Source organism: Anomalospiza imberbis, chromosome 16, assembly GCF_031753505.1.
Source record: "Anomalospiza imberbis isolate Cuckoo-Finch-1a 21T00152 chromosome 16, ASM3175350v1, whole genome shotgun sequence".
In the NCBI taxonomy this organism is placed as follows: Eukaryota; Metazoa; Chordata; class Aves; order Passeriformes; family Viduidae; genus Anomalospiza; species Anomalospiza imberbis.
This window is the reverse complement of record NC_089696.1, coordinates 11064263-11083474: the sequence shown is the minus strand read 5'-3', so window position 1 is coordinate 11083474 and position 19212 is coordinate 11064263. Positions and strand designations below refer to the sequence as shown.

At 41.4% G+C, this 19212-nt stretch overlaps 1 protein-coding gene across 1 annotated transcript in view; it reads left to right on the top strand.

Annotated features, from left to right (window-relative positions):
- PRKAR1B (protein kinase cAMP-dependent type I regulatory subunit beta) overlaps positions 1-19212 on the top strand; it is a 92399-nt gene that overhangs the window by 41830 nt on the left and 31357 nt on the right. The window contains exons 4-6 of the mRNA XM_068207006.1: positions 9853-9914; positions 10692-10738; positions 18606-18764. Of these exons, the coding sequence (XP_068063107.1) occupies positions 9853-9914; positions 10692-10738; positions 18606-18764 (268 nt within the window). The remainder of the gene's footprint in view (positions 1-9852; positions 9915-10691; positions 10739-18605; positions 18765-19212) is intronic.

Below are 19212 nucleotides of genomic sequence, written 5' to 3'. Positions count from 1 at the left end.
TCTTGTGGCACTCAAGGCTAACAAGCTATAGTCATAAAAATAGCGTGTAGGAGCAGTAAGTATATAATTTGAAGGAACAATTATAATTATCAAATACAATTTAATTTTCCTATATTTATAGAAAACTGTTAAAAGTGATTCCTTCAGAAAATGGGGGCAAAAATAAGTAGATAAATATCATGTTCACGTCCAAGTTCCACAACCTCAACAGTTTGTGTGTAACCATGTTCTGAATAAAAAAATTGGGTGAATTATTAGAATAAAACTTTCTCTGGCAACAATTTGCTAATCATGGGGATGCAAGAAAATGTAAATGTATATATAAATATATACCTATACATTTACATATATATATATATATATATATATAAAACTTCATTTTCATGAAAGAATGTCCTAAGTATTAAAGGAAAAAAGCTATTACTATTGGGGGGGAAGATGTTCCTCTTCACTGCAAAATGTGAACTGTAACGTGTAATGTGTAACATGGTTTTGTTCATATTTACTTATGTACATGTGAAATATGATTTGTTATAGTTTTTATTGAAAATAATGTCCTATATCCCTATACAGGGATATCCTCAGGGATATATGTTCCACATACCTGTGTTGAGGGACATCTCCACCATCATCTACTCCAAGAGGTCACATAATAGTGCATTTCCAATTGCAGCCCTATGGCAGCTCTTGAAATCTCAGCATGCTCTGTTATGTTTTCAGATCCCTTCAGCTGTGGTACCCATGAGCTTGGGCCACAGTGATCACCTCTATCAGTGCCACTTGCCAAGGGCTTGCTCAGCTGCATTACCTGGTTCCTGAAGTCAGGATGAGTGCACAGTGGCTCTCCAGCTTCATTGGGATAGTCCAGAAGAGGGAGCTTGAAATTAAAGAGTGAAGGGATTTAAAAGTACCAGAAGGAAATAAATTATTCAAATATGGGGACTTTGTTGTGGTTGCCCTTTATCACTGGTGGAATTTGCTTCATATTAACAACAACAGAGCCTTGTTTTGGGGGTGATGGTTATTCTTGTGGTGGCGTGTTTCAGTCCAACCAGCAGCAATTTTTTTTCAGTAACTAAGTTAAAACACTTCTTTGTTCAAGTATATTAAGTTGAAATACTTATTTTTTTCAGCATGGTATCATCCATTGCTTTTCCAGAATTTTGAGAAAGTAATTAATTGTGAGGAAAATGAAAAATCATAAACTTGTGTGTGACTTAAGGGTCCATTCTTGTGTTTAGACAGCTCAAATACTCCAATCTCATTTTAGTGACACCAGGCATGAATTTGGCCCACATGGTCTGAAGTTCATGGTTTGTCGTTGTGCTGAGCCTTTCCCTGGGTCACTTCTACGATGCCCATGCATACAAATAACACCTTTGAATTTGTTACAGCACCCTTTTCTGCTTCAAATAATGAGGCATTTGGGGACCTTTCTAGAGAAAAGTTTCAGCAGAGTGTGCTTGCAGCAGTGCTGGGTTTTTACAGTGTATAATCTCCATAAATGTCTCTGTCTTTGCATTAGATCCAGTACCTGCAGGCTAAGGAAAGTGTTCCTAAGTACTGTATTGTACCTACTAAACCAGAAAGAAGCCTGTGCAGTTTACTATTTGTGTTTCTCTATACCTGTATATATAAACATGTACATTTTATCAGCTAGAAAGTGTATTTTATTGACCCAAGCTCCTCTGGACTTTTGTTTTTGCTTGTTTGTTTTCATTTTGGCATTTAAATCCATCCCTCATCTTGAATCCTAGTTCCAAGATGAAAATATTGAGAATGCTCACACACAGAAAACAAGAGAACAAATGTGATTATATTCAACTAAAATCAACAATGCCTTCTTTTGATTTTAGCTTTTCACTAAGAAATGTTCTTGTGAGGTAATTTCATCATGAGAAGTAGATCCTCTGGAGTTATCACAGTAGGACAATTAGTTTCAAAACTTTTGAAGCATTTTAAATGGGGAAATGACATCAGCCATTTTCGACAGGAATATTCAGTTTCAGCAAACTGCTTTTTCCCCCGAGAAAAATTGTGTTGCCCAATTCCTCCTCAAGGCCTCCTGGTATGCACAGACTTTGTTGGTGAGCAGTGGTATTAGTGATGGGAAGTTGGGACCCAGCCTCTTTGCAATTATTCACGCAGAAGGGCAGATATCCCTCCACCAGTGCACAGAGAGCATATTTTCCGTGCATTATGCGTGGGATTTGCTCCAGCTGGCCTCTGACTCACACTCCCCTGCCTCCCCCGTGTCTGCGGCCGGGCCGGGACCACCTCATCCCTCCCACTGGGAGCAGCTCCGTGCCAAGCCCCGGGCTCCCGGCAGGTGGACAGACAGACATCCCTGCTCCCAGCTCCTGCTCACAGCCAGGCTGCACAGAGCTGGCTGCTCTCACCCAGAGCCTTGCCCAGCTTGGAAACAATCCCCTTCCCTGGGCCTCTCTTCAGGGTCTGACCACCCTCATCGGGATGTTTCCCCCCCTCTTGATCAGGTGGTAATTTCCTCTGTTCCCATTTGTGCCTGTTGTCTTAACAGCAATGAGATCTCCCTGATCCTGATTTCAGAAGAGACCAAACACAGTTCTCCCAATTCTCTTCATCTGCTCCATGCCCCGGGCCATTTTGGTGGCCACTGTGGACTTGCTCCAGTTTGTCAGTGTCTTTCTGGTATGGGGGAACCCAAAACTGGCCATGGTACTCCAGGCTGTCCAAGAGGGAGAAAATAAATTCCTTCAACTTGCTGGCCACACTCCTGGAGATACAGCCCAGCCTGCAGTTGTTCTTGAACTTCAGATTATTGAAACCTATGGATCTGGTCTACTGTGAAAGACTCTGGGGAGCTGGGGCTGCTCAAAGGGGTGTCCTGCGCCTTTGGGCACCGGGTGGGATGGAGCTGAGCAGCCACACTGTGCAACGTTCCTCCAGCACCCAGTGCCTGCTCTGCCACAGGGCTTCTTGGGCAACTGGGGATGGGCCTGGAACTGGGGCTGCTGAAGGAGCCATGGGTCTTCCCTCAGCTGTGGGAAAGGTTAGGGGGAGCTGATAGCAACAAGGGGACCTGAGTTATATTTCCACCAAGCCCTGCCTCTTGGACAAGTGTGGTTTAAGCAAGGTTTGGCAGTGAGACGTCAATGAAGTGATGCTTCTGAGGGATGGATGAGAGGAAAAGAGGCCAAAGCAGGGTGTGGGATTGGGCCCTGTCCTTGAGGCACATTGTTTGTCCCCTTTTTGCACTAGTATTGCGCTAGACTCTTATTGCACTAGTCCATGGCACACAGCTTTCCAGATGAAGATCCCTGCAGAAGCTCTCTCTGGAAGCTCTGTTAACTTGTGGAAGATGATGTGACCCATTGGCACGTAGATGTACAGGGCCTGTAAAATGAATTGATGCTCTGCCCATAAAGCTGTACTCTGTTCATTTGGTGTAATAATTAATGAACCTATAAAGGGACTTCATAAAACAGTAAAAATGGAAATACTTCACAGAAATAGAAGATGATAAATTTTTATTTCTTCCTGTTTCATGTGTCTGTTAGTTATGTGGACCTGTGACTTAATACATGTTATGGAATTAGACATGGAATTTAGTGTTAACCTGCCATTCACAATGTCCTCTCATGTCCAATTTTTATGATCATTATGGTAAAATCAATGCATGTCTTAATTGTAATAATAACTAATCATCAGCCATTATAATAAAGTAATTAAATATTCTAAATTGTTAATAACTTTGGATGCTGCCATAATTAATTTGTTGCTGTCCTACCAGGGAAACAAATTAACAGAAGCAGATGGGTAATGTTTTTGTTAAGGCTTCAGTACTGACTCTTTCTTAGGTACATGCCTGCCACATCACATATTTGATAATAGCAATTGTAACCTCGGGGCTGTTAATTTTAAATACCTCTAAAAAGGAATTCTTTTCTTTTACCTGGTTGCAATGCTTTTATTCTCAGTGGTCAGTAAATCATAGTAATGACTCCTGGTGGTTCCAGTATTGTACTTTAGCAAGGACTTGCAGCATTCCTAGGAACAAGGAGTATGGATTGGAGCCTTGTACTTACAACAGAGACCCTTGCAATTTATTCAGTGGTAAAGTACTGTGTTTATTCCCTCACTGTACAGATGTTTATTGAAGCCAGTCTGGTTTAAATTTTGTGCTCTTCATCCTTACAGAGTTGGAGGAGCTGCTGTTAGAAAAATTGCTAGAAAGATGTTGTCTTTTCAGGAAATGAATCACTAGAAAATCTCAGAAGTACATAAGAAGACCCCTTACAGCCCCACCTCCTACCCCCCTGATTTTGAAATCTTATAATAGTACCCTGATAGTACCCAAAGCTACAGCTAAAGGGAGGTGGAGTTACTATCAACTCTGTTTACTAAACTTTAAAGGTATGTAAGTAGGAAAGGTTTAAAATACTTGAATCTTGCTGCTAGGGCAGCCTCATTCCGAGAAAATGTTGCATGTCTTTTGTTGAATTATGCCAGAACAGCTCCATATCTTTTAAAGCTGTCCTCAACAACACAGGGCTGGCTTTGTTTTGCTAGAGACATAGCAAAAGAAGGAAAAACTGCATAGCACAAACATTGAGAGCTTTCTGAGGCTGCCTGCACAATGAAATTGTTCTGATTGAACTCTTGACAAATTATAACCTGCAGGTACAGTGAGGATTTTCCATTTTTGCCTAACACGTATACATTTTGTCTCTTCCATTTTTCCTTCCCTGCAATGCATTCAGCACAGCAAGGGCTGGAAAGAAATCTGATTGTGAAACTGATAAATTGTCTTACATAGTTTCCCTATTTTGGCCATTGCCATGGTCTGGTTCTGAAAGTGCTTGGAATTCTCTTTCTCTCGTTTTGTTTTAACAAGCTTCTTCTCAGTTGCCTATTGCCAGTGCTATATTACCCACAGTGCACATAATTCTTTTTTTTTCTATCTCCTATTCTACGTCAACTCCAAGAGGCCTCGGTGTAAAAGCAGATGAGATGATTTATTTTTATCACTCACTTTTTCTCATGAGAAAGAGAACCCCTTGGCCCTGCCTTCTCCACTGGCTTCCTCTTAGCACAGGCATTTGCTTCTTGGCAAATGGGGTCCATAAAATGCTACTGAATGCAACCAGCAAAGTGTTTCATTATATTTATTCTGCAATCACCGTGATAGATCCTTTTCTGGTCTAAATAGGTGCAGTCTCATTGGTTTGAGGGCAGTTTGCCTTCTTGGCATCAGGAGGGAATTGGCTCAACCTGGCCAGGTGGCCAGGAGTCATCAGAGATGCCAGAGAGCAGAGGATCAGCCCCTGTGATTCCAGATCTGATTGCAGTTGTTTGCAATTCCATGTACACTCATGGAAGACACTTTATGTGTTAAAACTTGCTGCAAGCCTTTGATATCTTTGACCTTTTTAAAAAAGTCTTCTAAATTTTGATATTCCCTAAGCAGACAGCTGGTATTTTTTGATTGAATAGATAGAGATTTCATGTCTAAACGCATTTCTTGGTTTCACTTTGCTGGATTAGTTCACTGCTCCCTGTATGTTCTCTGCTGCTCACAATCTTTTCTTGTGATTTGTTTTTGAGTGATATTATCAAAAGGTTGCAAAGGATTAAAGGGGCAGAAGTGTCCCTGGACAACCTTAGTGGTGTCCTGCTAGTGTTTCCCTTTGGATCTAAACATGGATATTTGGGTACATACAGTCCCACCTGCAGCTACACAAAAAATTGCCCCTGATACCTTCTGATTGAAACAAATGCTTGGCTCCCAAGAGCCACAAGCAACCAGATATAGATCCTCTGGGAGGAGGTGGGGAAGGCTTAAAAAAATTGCAAAGCCTGTCAAAATCTTTGGCTGTGGAGAGGGTGGAAAAGGGCCCTCCAAGTGCTGATGCTGAGCCTAGGATGCGCCGGGTGCAGCGCAGCTCTCTTGGTTGCAGCCTCATGAAACAACAGCTTAAACACCAGAACTGGTGCCCTACTTTCTTCATCTGCCACCTGAATAAGTCATCTGGAAAGAGGGCAAATGATACGCGGTCAACAAAATAAAGAAATCCCTCTGAGCAGTTCTCATTTACAGCACAATCATAAAATTCCTGGCAGAAAATCAAACCATTTCCATATCAGTTGAGCACACAGCATTGCGAGCACGGTCAGTGTCAACAGTGCAGGGGCAGGAGACAGAGGCTGCTGTGTTCTTGGTGCTGCAGCTCAGACAGAAGATGAAATCATGGTAGTTCAACGTTTGGAGACTTAACTACTGAATTTCTGGCTTTCTGTTTGAGCTAGAATAAAACCTGCTTGTGCTTGAAAAAATAAATTTGGTTGTTAGGAATGTGTTTGCATGTGTTTGGCCATAATTATTTAAAAAAAACCTTCAAACACTAGAAATACACTTTTGCAGAGCTGTAGTTGCAGTCTCTGCTTGGTGGTGGGATGGTTGCAGCACTGTGTTTGTAAGGGCTGTTTTTTGCTGTAATGACCAGAGAATGATTTTGGATGTCTTATAAACAAGTGTGTGGTACAGGGAAAAGCAGCAGACCATATTTTTGGCCTTGGCTGTATTGTTTATGCCTTTAGCAAGCACCACTTACTCAACTTATTCATTATTTAAAGCTTGTTTTCTCTACATGGTACAGGCCCAGGAACACATGGCTTGAACTAAATATGCCAGCATCAGACCTTTATTGAGGGGATGGAAAATAGGTCTGGTTCTTTGCAGTTTCAGACTTTGGTTTGGTTCAGGAACAAATACTTCAAATTTTTGAAGTGTTTTGGTATATTGATCCTTGTGACATTTTTGTGTTTATTTAAGACACTGAAGATAGAGGGAATAAAAGTTTCCAAACCTGTTTTACACTTAGTCTGACCTGATTCAAAAGCCAGATTTCCTACAGGGATCTTCAACACTTGGTACTTTAAGAGGTGATAATTTCCAGAAGGATGGTTTTCTTTGGTGCCATTCTGAAAGGCACAGTTCTTGGCTGAGAAACTTTGGGGCTGTCTGCTGATCCATATCATTGGAGATCTGAGGATGTTCAATGCATCTCAAATTGAGCATCCAAAAGCAGAAACACTTCAACTCATTAATTGCCGTGAGAGATCTTGGCCTGACAATATCAATTAAAAGCAGTAATTCTCCAACAGAAAAGGAACACGGTGGTGTGTTTTCAGTGACAGTTGTGATATTCCTGATTGCTTACATTTATATTAAAGTCATGCCCTGGTTTCACTTTGGAGTTGTAAATCAACATCACCATAACTTTGGGTGCCTTGCATGTCTCTCTGTTCAGATGTACTTCAGAATAATTTTTGATGACATGTCCTTCAAAGGTCTCTTTAAAAATCCAAGTCTTGGCCTAATAAGATTAAGTCTTCACTGAAATAAGATTAAGATTTCACCCCATCATATATGAGGGTACTAGAATATTTACACTAATATTTTGCTACACAGCAGAGTATTGGGGTAAATCTGCTGTTGCCGCTAGTAGACTTTGGGTTCATTACACTGTCAGATGAAACTTTTAGTCTGTGAGTTTCAAAGAAGTCTTTTTTTCTGATAAAATTAAAAGGTGATGTAGAAATAAAATTTGGAACATTTTGGAGAAGGGTGCAGAGCTATACATAATTTATTGGGCACTGTTTGTACAGTCAATTGTTAAGTTATAAATAAAATAGAGGATTAACACAAGGATGAAAGGGTGAAACTGCGGGTAGTTATTTCCTTTGTATTTCTATTAAAAAAAAGGAAAAGTTTCCAAGTTTGCTCAAACAGCACATTTTGGTTTGGTTATTGATATTCACTGTGTTGTACCTATTTTTGGATGTATCACGTTGGAGACTTTCTGTCTGACAGAGTGCCTTTTCCTCAGTAAATGTTCTGCAGGCTGCAGAACCATTCTCAGAGCTCAGCGAGGAGCCCCAGCACAGCCAAGGTGAAACCAGAGGGAGGCAAACGAGCCTCTGTCACACTGAATTCCCAATCCTAGAGCTGCTGGAGAGCAACTGGACTTCCCTCATGGACACAAAGTCCCTTGGGGCTGTTCCAGCTTGGCACCCACCTGTGTGGCTGTTTCCCCATCCCGCTGGAACCTCGGCCCCCAGTTCCAGCTGGAGCACTGGCACAAGGACCAGCTCCAGAGATCTGTCTGTACCAGGCAGATGGCTTCTGCCAGCAGAGAAATCCCTTGAAGTGGAGAAATGCTGAACCTAAGTAAGATCACAAAAATGAGCTTAGTGGATTTAAGAATAAGATCCGTAGGCTTTTCAAAATAATTTGTTGTAGGTCTTTGTGTTGGTGCTCAGAATGAGGTGAGGAAGAAGTTTCTCCTGGATGCCTCAGAGCAGGCTTTGTATCCATGGTGGAGGTGTTTCCTGAGTGTGAGTAGGAATAGCATGGAGTGGGCCTGATGAAAACAACAGGAGTAAAATATATCATTTTGTTATATATAGGCCATGGGCTGAGCATCCCTTGCAGGTGCTGCAGGAGGTGCTTGGTTTGAAATCTCCCAGTTCTCCTACTGGGAGTGGTGCTGACGCAGAGCTGTGATCCTGAGCAAAAACATTCAGACTGATGAAGAGGAAAGACATGAGCAATTTGAACTTAGGAGTGAAACATTTCCTAGAACTGAGCCTGAATAAAGTCTGGAACAGTTGAACAGGAAATAAGTTAATAATGGGATTTTACAATATGCATTTCCCATATAAGGCATTGAAATGTAGCATAGGTTTCACAGATTTGGTGGCTGATCTTCTGCCTGTTTTGATGAGGATCTTAGGTTTCTTCCCTGTTTGTGTAGTTGTGTGTGTGAGGTCCTTTCTCCACTCCAGACTGAAGTGTTTCATCTCACCACAGGTCCCTGGATGGGCCATTCTAGGCCAGACCAGGGAAGAGTGCAGTTAACAATCCCCTCTTGCTGCCTTTTGTTTTTGTTGGGGAGCTATTTCCTTTAGCCCTTGAGGCTGATGCATAGGAAGGGGAAGAGAGGTGGGGAGCGCCCGTCTCGATGTGGTTCATGCTTCTGAAAATAAGTTCCCCAAAATCTGATGTGGGGAAAGGAAGCCCTGGCTCCACAGAGCCTGCTGTCTCCCTCAATAAACAAAGGACTGGCTTTGGGCACGTTGCCCGAAGTGTTGGTGCGGGGTGTGTTCCCATCCCCACTGCTCTGCCTGGCCTTTTAAGGCGATGTGACAGCGAGCTGGAGACATGGAAAGGTGTGTAATTCAGCCGTGATTAATGAGCACGAGGCTCTTCTGCAGCTTCCCTCTTTCTGTAGCATCGCTTGGATTCCTTCTCACAAGTTACTCGCTGAGATTTTCAGAGTTTGGCTTCTTCTGCACTGTCAGTGCAATCTCCTGCCAGCTCTTATGCTGCATTAATTTAGAGCCAACTACCTTTCCAAATGTGCTCTGTATTGTGGAACAGGTTTTGCTTGTAAATGCAAGGCCAGATGTTCAGAAGAGGAGAGCTCCCGTTTGGGCATCTGGCAGTCACTGCTGGGCCACAAACCCATCACAGCTGAAAATCAGAAATCTCTCTGCTTAGACAACACAGTGCTCAGGCTGGCCAGTTTGTGCACTGCTGTAAGAGGTGTCTTTCTCCATATAATTCAGGAGCTCTTTCAAAACAAGACACACCAAGTCACGGTCTCAGTTTTAAACCACAGCTGGTGCCTAACAAGTTATTTTGATTTCTTGCCGAGCAGGGGTTCACTTTCCAGTTATAGCTAATGTTTTCCTTTCCTTTTTCTGCAAAATCTGTTAACAAAGGCAAAAGAAACAATGAAGGTTGGTCTACTGCCTAGATAAGAAATAGGTCTGATTTATTAAGAAATGTTTCTTTTTTTTTTCCAGTGACATATTTGATGCCATGTTCCCTGTCACACACATCGCAGGAGAAACAGTCATACAACAGGGTAATTCTTCCTGTCATTTTTCCTCCTGTGTGTTTGCTAGGGTCCTGTAATTCACATCTCTCCATTTGAGGTTTCACCCTCTTTGCTTCATGGGAAGATTAACCGCATTCCAAAGGCCTCCAAGTGTGCAGCTATATGATAAGTTCATGGATGTAAGTCTCTGCTACACATGCAGAGAACCTCGCTCTGGTGGATCTCCAGGCTTTCAAAGTGCTACAGTTAAATGTAGATAAACAGCACTTCAAATGAAAATGTTCATTCCTTAACTGAAGATAGTCAGGAAGTAAACCCCAGCTCAGGATGCATAAGGGTGGCACAGGCAAGATGAGAGTAGAGATGGAAAATATTTTTATGGTTGCTGGGAATATTCAACACCTCATTGTGCTGTATCACAGTTATCACACTTGGCAACTTACCTGCATGCCTGCAGCACGTCGTGGAGGACTTCATTACCCTCAGGCTATATTAAAATCTCTTGAGTGTTTACCCTGAATGAAGTATTGAATCAATCAAAAGAGATTAATGCAATTGAAAGGTATTAATAGCAAGAAATCATGGCAATACTTTGATTTATTTTTAAGGCAAATTAAGGCAAATTTTAAGGCAAATTTATTTGAAGGCAAATAAGCAAGGATGTTTCAGAAAATTAATCTCTCTGTAAGTAATCTGGTGTACAAACCTGTGCAAATATGTACAGGATTAAATACAGGGACAGGAAGTTATTGAATATCTTGGCAGACCTTCAGGAAACAATCACCTTTTGTATTTTGCTTCCAGGTGATGAGGGAGACAACTTCTATGTGATTGACCAAGGCGAGGTGGATGTAAGTATGCTCTTGCAGTATAATATTTATTTTGAAGCTACAGAATAAAACTGTGTGCTTTGGCAGAGAGCTTGAGCCAGCCACGTGCTGCGGGTCTGTCTCCTTTCTTCTTGAACTAGATTCCACAGGATTGGTTTCATTACTTTGCTTTTGTTGTGTTAAGTTATTTGTTCAATAGTTTTAAATTTGGCATGTGTTACATCCTAGGTTATTTGTCCATTCCAAGCAGGAAACCAAAACCAAGCAAATGACATTATCTTCAGAGCCCTAACCACACCTGGAGGTGTGCAGTGTTTGGCAGAGCAGGCCACCTTGCTGGAATGCACCTGAGGGTTCAGATCAACCATAACGAAAATATTTTCTTTAATCAGTTAGCTTAGCTCATGTGTTGTTTGTTTTTGTTTTCCTGTTTTTTTTTTTTCCAGAAATTGAGATACAGCCTCAGGCAGTGAGTTTCATCTTAGAAACCTTAATTTGCTTTTAAAATTAGGTCCAAATATAAGAACAATGCAGCATATTAATAAAGCAAGGATTATTATAAGTGTAAAGTGATCTGTTAGACCACAAAATGTTTACAGGAGTACGCAGTGGTTTAATCAGCAAGTCTTTGAAAAGAAGCTTCTTTCTGAACCTGCCTTCCAAATCATAAACTATTCCCCTCCTGTCATTTCTCCCCTGTATGAAACTCACCCTTTTGCAGTTTTGCTGCAAGCATGTACCCACAGTAGTTGGGTAGGACAGACTTTCTCATTAGCAACTTTACTCTTCAGATACCCACATGAGTTTGGTTTGGCATATTTAAAGAAGAAGGTGATTTATTTTAAATCCAGGCAGGAGGCACAGAGTTATTTTAGTGAAAGTTATTTTCTTTTAGCGCTCTGTTTGTGTTAGGAGACCATCTAATTGGTATTGTTGGGAATTGAGAAACCTCACATGCTGCCTCTGCCTCTGGAAGTTGCTCCTCAGGAAATCCGTCTGACTCACTGTTCCTATCAGACAACCCTCTCAACAGCAAACACTGCCACATCCACAGGGCCAGAAAATAAAAGGGCAATATTTATAGAACAGTGTTAAAATTTAGTTTTAAAATAATTGGCTTGGGACCGATAGGGAGCTAAATGAGTTCACTGGCTTTGAATCAGACCCGCAAACACGCAAATGCACATGTTGAAGTTATAGATTAATCCTCTTTAAAAATAATTTGTCCTCTCTCAACACCTTTAGGAATGCTTTCGTCAGTGTTAAGCTCAGGGATGGTGAGGGAGGGACTGAATGGCATCAGAAAACAGTTTGCAAAACCCCTTGCAATTACTTGCAAAAGAGTTAATATTCTATATGCACATACTGCTCTTAAAGAACAGTGACAAGGTAGGGTTTCACTGAGTAGATTGTAATTTTGATTTCATGAGCATTTTCATTCCCTACTCCCCTAAAATCAGCCTGTAGCTGCTAGGACAAATTAAAATGGACATATCCACCACAATGTCACCCTAACACTTACCAGAGACACGTACAGACATCACCTGTGGGACGAATACTTCCTAACAAGACTTAAAAATGTAATTTGGACTGTGCTTGTCCAGAGGCCATCGCAGCTTCTGACCATCTGTGTCTGGCCAAACCCTTCTGTGACCAGCTCTCACACTGCCCCACCTCAGCACCCCCTAAGGTGCCTCCTGATGCATTTTCCAGTGCTCTCCCCATCTTGCTCAGCTTGGTTCTTTCTCCTTCCTAAACTTTTCCTAAAACTTCAGCCAAAACACCCCCCGAATTCCAGTGCAAGATGCTGTGCAGGGCAGGAGGCGTTTGCTCATGCAGGAGCCACAGGCTGGAAGTTGCCTGCCTTAACTGGGAAGCTGTGATCCCAGCTTAGGGAGGTGATCCCAGCTTCCCCCTCAGAGCAAAGTCTGTTCCAGGGCACCAGGGCAGGGTGAGCTGCTCCTGTGTAGGGCAGCAGCTCCCAGAGCCCCTGGGCAGGCACCATCACCCCGTCTGTGGTGCTCCCCAGAAGAGTTCTGCTGCTCTCTGGGCAGAACTGCTGAAATCCTTGCTGTCTGAGGAAACCCCAGGGCACTCGTAAGCGAGCTGCTGTTCATTTAAGCCTTGCCAGATACTTTTTTGGCATGCTTCCATGCTTCTCCAAGAAAGAAAAGTGACTTGGAGTGGAGACAATTGACCCTGAGACTCAGAGCCTCGAGCCATTTTCTGCCTGGTTCAGCTGGTGTTGGCACGTGCACAGAGGCTTTAACCCCTGGCCAGGGTCTCTGCTGCCATTCCCTGATCTGCTTGGGAGTGGCAGGAATACCAGGAGTGGTGGATTCAAGGAGCAGTTTACTCTGGAATCATCGTGACTGATAAGCTCCCAGGTTTTCCATACACAGACATAAAGGAGGTCGCAAGTGTCATCATAAAATCCCTACCCATGGAAGAAAGTCATGGCAAAATGGGAAAAAAAGCCCAATAAAGTCTATCAACCAAGCAACCAAAACCAAACAGAAACCACCAACAAAGTGAAAATAACGAAATCAATGTGTGGTGTTTTGAGTTAAAAAAGCTGCAGCATGTAAAAGTAATTTTTGTTCGAGTTTTGGCACAGGCACCCCACAGACTAAGTAAGAACTTTCTAAAATGTTCCCTTACAAAATAATCTGAGTCAAATTAGAAGCACCATAAAATATTTTTTTAATAAAATAGCACTTCAGTCTCAACTCTTACATTTTCTTAGAGTATAAACAAGCCCTGTTGGCACAGAATAAAATATCTATATATTTTCCTCTGTCGGCCAAGGGAAGGGCACAAATTTTCCTAGGTAAAAGAAAGATTTTAGAATGAGGAAGAGGTAAGCCATGGAAAACATGGGGGTTTTCTCTCTTCTACTGTATCCTACAAACCAGGTATACTTTCATCAAAGCTGGCATGGTATTATCAGTTTTCCTCCTTAGCACATCAGGGTTGAGGAGAATTTTGTCTCATGGCTGTCCCTGCAGATGGGTACAGGGCACACGAGGTAGATGATGGCACAAAGTTTGAAGTCTGAGAGGTCACTTGTCTACTGGAAGCTTTCCTGCTCAGACAAGTGGGAGCATGTGCCAAAAAGGAGCTGGCAGAACTTAAATTATAGTTTCCAGTAAAGATGTTGAAAGTACCTGCTAAAATATGACTTGCAAAAATCTCTAATCCATATTTCTAAGTATAAAGTGACTTCCTGTTTGTTATTTTAATCTCATACCCTCACATTTTTTTTACTTTAAAAAGCACCATAGACTACCCTTTTCAAACAGATGTATTTTTTTTTTAGACCCAGCAACTTCCTATTCTATTTAATGTCACAGCAACTTTCTCTACAGGCATTCTCAGGTTTTCCTCTTGTAAGACAACAGCAGCCAAGCTGTAGTATGGTGAAAATCAAAATGAGAACTTTTCAATGTTTTTTTCTTTAATTTCTGTATTTACAGAAAAAAATCTCTATGTGAATCTATACATGAATATTGTGGACAATAGATTAAATTATTTATTGATTTTAGGTCAAATCTTCGTGGAGCCCTTATTTGTATAAGCAAACTAATTTCTGTATACAAAGATGAAAATTACAGAGCGTTTGATGTGAGAATACTGTTGAATTTTAAAACCAGTTATATTTAATGGTTAGATTCCATAGATTGCCTCTAGTTTAAATTCTTTCATTAACAATAATTTTTCTAATATTGGAAGGTTGCCTTTTGAAATTTGAAGCACAACATTTTAATATTTGGAGTTTTTCAACTTGAACTTTTAAAGATTCTTAAGGCAGTCTCCAAGTTCATATGTTCAAATTCAAACTTACATATAAAACACTGTATTTGAGAAATCTACCCACATAAAATTACCCTTCATGTCTAATGCTTGTTCATTTTTCCAACAATAAATAAAACTCATCTTCATTTTTGGAGAACAAATATTAAGGCTTGACAAGACACAAAGCACAAATTATTACAAATAGATACAAGGGAGAGGATTTAAGACAAGAATTACCATGCCTGGAACAAATTAGATTGTCTACACAGATCACAAAGTGGCAGCACAAAAAAAAAAATTAAAAAATGCTAGAAGTTAACTTGAAATCAGCAATACAAAATTAAACGAAAGATAAATTCACTCCAGTGAAGCTCAGAGATAAATGTTCCTATCCTGCCTTCAAGGTAAAATGTCCATGGCAAGGTTCCTTTCTGCATTTCCAGAGAAAGAACATAAAGGTGAGGGAGGCCCAGATTCATTCCTGTGGCACTGAATGTTGTATGACTCTGCAACTTCTCCCACAGTTAGTGCCCATGGATATCACAGCCCATTTGCCTCCTAAAAAGATAATGAAATGAACCAAATTGTGTGATCCTCAAGCCCCCAGAAATTGCAGTGTTCACATTAAATGATGGAAACCAATAGAAACCTAAAGTACTTTTGCTCTGTGAAAAGTAGATGGTCCTGATGGTTTGGTCATATTTGGGCATCTGCACTTCTACTTTTCCTCTTCAGCTGCATGAAAGAAGGTTCCAGCTGTTATGGATCTGTGACTGGCAGGTCAAGTGACAATTAGGAATAATTCATTTATGTACTCACCTCTTTGGTGAGAGTTCACAAATGCCTAAAACTGGCTCAGCCAAAACCTCAGCCCAGCATTTTTTAGGATAAATAGGGAGATCATCTGAGCTGCTGCCATATAAAATCGACTTTCATAAGCTGTTCTGAGACTAAAATAGCTCTGCTTCCCACACCTTACAAACAGAACTTCTTTCCTTTCCAAATCTATTTTAAAGGGATTTATAGTGGAGCTGAACTCTGTTAAAGGGCAGGATGGCTTTGTATTGTGCCATCAATGCACTTCAATTTCATCACAAACACAGAAGTTGATTGTTGGCTTAGGCCTTTGTAGAGAATGGAGTCCAGTGGTTTGTCTTCTAGAAAACAACTTATTCTCCAACTGTTTTCTTTTTCAGAGACTGATATTCAAAATGACATTTTATTGGGGGAGTGAGTGCTGGGCCCAGTGACTGTCAGATCAGTGATTTGGTTTCACCTCAGAGCACTTTAAACCTGACACCCTCAGGGTGGAGGAACGACCATTTGCATAAACTGTTTAAGGCGAGATGTCAAACATGTTTTGTACAGTCCCGTCAAGTAAGACAGCAAAATTAAAGGAGTCTTAGAGCAGTTCAGTAGCAGCCTCTCTAAATAACGACTGTGCAACATTAAATGTCCATCCTTCACTTGCTCAGTTTTGAGTTTTACCAGCATAATTCCCCTCTCTGGGCTGCAGTCACATCCTGCACACTGCTTTAACGAGAAATGTCACCATATTGCTTAAAAAATATGTGTTGGAATAAGTTTCTTTTCATAGTTATAATTCAGACCCTTCTACAGTAACAAAATCTGTGTTGTTCAACAGAAGAGCACCTACTCTACACATACACGTATTTTTGGTGTGCTGAAAAAGAGTCAAGGGTACCATGTCAGTTGACATTCAGGATGTGATCCAAAACCCATTGGAATTTTGATTTTCCCCACCACCCCTGAGACTTTTTACTGAGAACACATGGATTACTGTAGTGTAGCAAACCCCGTAACCCCATCCAGTGAAATTCCCGCAGAAGGAGGGTGCCTCTACAGTTAAATATGCATCTGGGCAATTTTGCAATGAACCAATAGAGTTTAGAAATGTTCATGCATTCTCACTATGTTACAAGCCTTTCAGAATCCTCATTTTATTCATCCATTTCTCCTGCTTGTCTCACAAAAAAAAAACAACAAGAAAACCCCAAAAAACCAAAAAAACCCAAAAAAACCCAAAAAAACACCCAAAAAAACAAAAAAAAACCACAGAATTACCCGCTCGTTTCACCAGGAAACTGCTTGGGTTTGCCTGGCTTTTTTAAAACTTCTTTTTTTTGCTTTCATTTTTTCATCATGAGGAGAATCAAAAGTAGATTCAATGTTCTGTGAGATTTTCTTTCTGTGGTGAGTGTGAAAGTTTGAAAGGGAAGGCTGTTGCTGTTCTCTTGTGTGATATTCTCCTGGGTGACATTCATCCTGTCATGGTGATGAAATGAAGCTTTAGCTTTTGTGACTTCAGCTTTTTCTTGGCAGTCTGCAACCACCTGCCTGTTTGGGATTATTTTTACCCTTTATTTTTAAGCCCCTTGATCCTCAGATGTTCCAGGAGCACCAGGAGCCACCACATTGCCTGGAGTTCAGCTGCTCCTTTTCAGCTGATACCCAAGAGGTCTCTTGATCAGCTGAACTGCTTCGTGGCCTCATCCATCTCCTACTGAACCAGCATTTCACTGGCCTCAGTAGGAGCTTGAGCAAATCTTAATTGATTATTGTGAAGATAAATTGGGATTGATTCCAGCTGTATTTTGTATTATGCCTTTTCATCATAAAACGAAGATGGAACTAAAATTAATACTGACAGGTTGTTGAGTTTTGACCCCAGTTCATTTATTTTGGTCACCATCTTTTCTCATGCCCAGCTTGAGCACAGCTCTAATTCATGCATTTTTAAAAAACTGCTGGCTTATTACTCACTAATTGGCGTCAGGTTATGGACTTTGCAATACTTTTCTGCTTAAGATGAGAATACCTGCCCCTTTTATTTTCATATTATTTTTCTTCACAGAACTTCCAAGCAAATGAAATTAATACTGGTTGATTTCCACTCCTCTAATTCATCCATTTTTTAAAAACTGCTGGTTTATTACTCACTAATTGGTGTCAGGTTATGAACTTTGCCTCTGCAATACTTTTCTGCTGAAGATGAGAATACCTGCCCCTTTTTTCATATTATTTTTCTTCACAGAATTTCCGAGCAAATGAAACAGCAAATGCTGTTACTGGTCTGCAACAGGCTGGGGTATATTCTGCCCTGAGTAAATGCACCCAGTCTTTCCTGCCCTCCAAACTCAAAGGCACAGTGACAGAATTGAAAGGGTTTATTGTGCACTTTATAGCAAGCTGCAGAATGCACAGCCCACAGCAGCCTTTGCATGCACTCTTATGGCTCATGAGCAGCACTGTTCATGAATAAATAGTGAGGAGAAAGCTGCCCAGCAGAAAACACCTGCATGAGTCCCCTTCCTCCAGGGCAGATGTCACATAGCACTCAAGTGCAGGAATTCTCAAATTGAACATCATCCAGGAAAAATATGGCAATAGTGGCATCAATCCCTACCATGTTCCAAGAGGATATAGTACCTAATTAGGATGTGGGTCAAACTCTGCTTCCTGAGCTCTCTAGAGCTGATGTTAAAGGATCATTCTGCTTAGAGCTTCTCAAGTCCAAAACCCTTAGTCATCTTCACTAAGGGACATCTGTATAGTTACATTCAAATGGGTTTTCGATGCACTAGGCTTAGGGAAGAAAAAGAAAAATGTTCCTTTTCAAAAGATATTTCCTTGTTTTGACTGTTTTTCATTTCATGGCCATGGCACATTTCAGTAATCCTCATTACACATATCAACAAACCTCCTTCCTTTCAAGTCTGACAGTGTTAATAAAAAGCCAAAGTTGTGACAGTTCTGCAGTTGTGACTGCCTGAGCCTTGAACACAAGGGGAAAAACATGATGCCAGCTAACCATGGGAGCTGAAAACCCAGAGAGTAAATAAAGTCATTGTACTGAAGTAAGACAACTTGAAATTCTGTCCACAGAGCAGGTTGCTCCCCTCTTTGGGGACCAACTGTCGGAAGTGTCACGCTCTTGTTTTCCTTCTGTGTCCCGAACACTGACAATTAGAAAGGAAATTGCTAACAGCCTTTTGGATAACTGGCAGTTAGGAGGAGAACTCCAACTAAGTGCCCAAACTGCTTTTGCTTCTTTTGTCTTGTGCTGTGGTAGGTTTATGTCAACGGGGAGTGGGTGACCAGCATTGGGGAAGGAGGCAGCTTCGGGGAGCTGGCGCTGATCTACGGAACCCCCCGGGCTGCCACCGTCAAGGCCAAGACTGACCTGAAGCTCTGGGGCATCGACAGAGACAGCTACAGACGCATCTTGATGGTGAGTTCATGGGGAAGGGCTTCCTTGTGGAGTTGGTATTTTTCACTTTCTTTTGCAGTTCTGCGCTCAGAGTACTCTGGTGCTTCCACGTGAAAGAGAGCGGACATGACAAAATCAGTGAGTAACTGAATGAAGTGAACTGAAAGAAAAGGGGACAGGATTCGGCAGAAAGGCGCTGAGTCAGAAATGCAATTGAGAAACATTATGCATAACTGTTCTGTGAATGAAAACCTCAGGAGGCCTCTGTTACCCACCAAAGCTATGCAAATCCTCTCCTTATCGTGAGCCTGGAAATATCTCTCAGCAGCACCCCTTGCCTGTGAAGTCTTTGTCTGATCTTGTATTACATTCCTCAAGGCAGGTGATAGAAAGTAAATCCAGCTCCACTAAAATAATAAAAAGTCTTGCTTGGACTGTGGCCTCCATCTTTGTTAGCCAGCACCCAGCC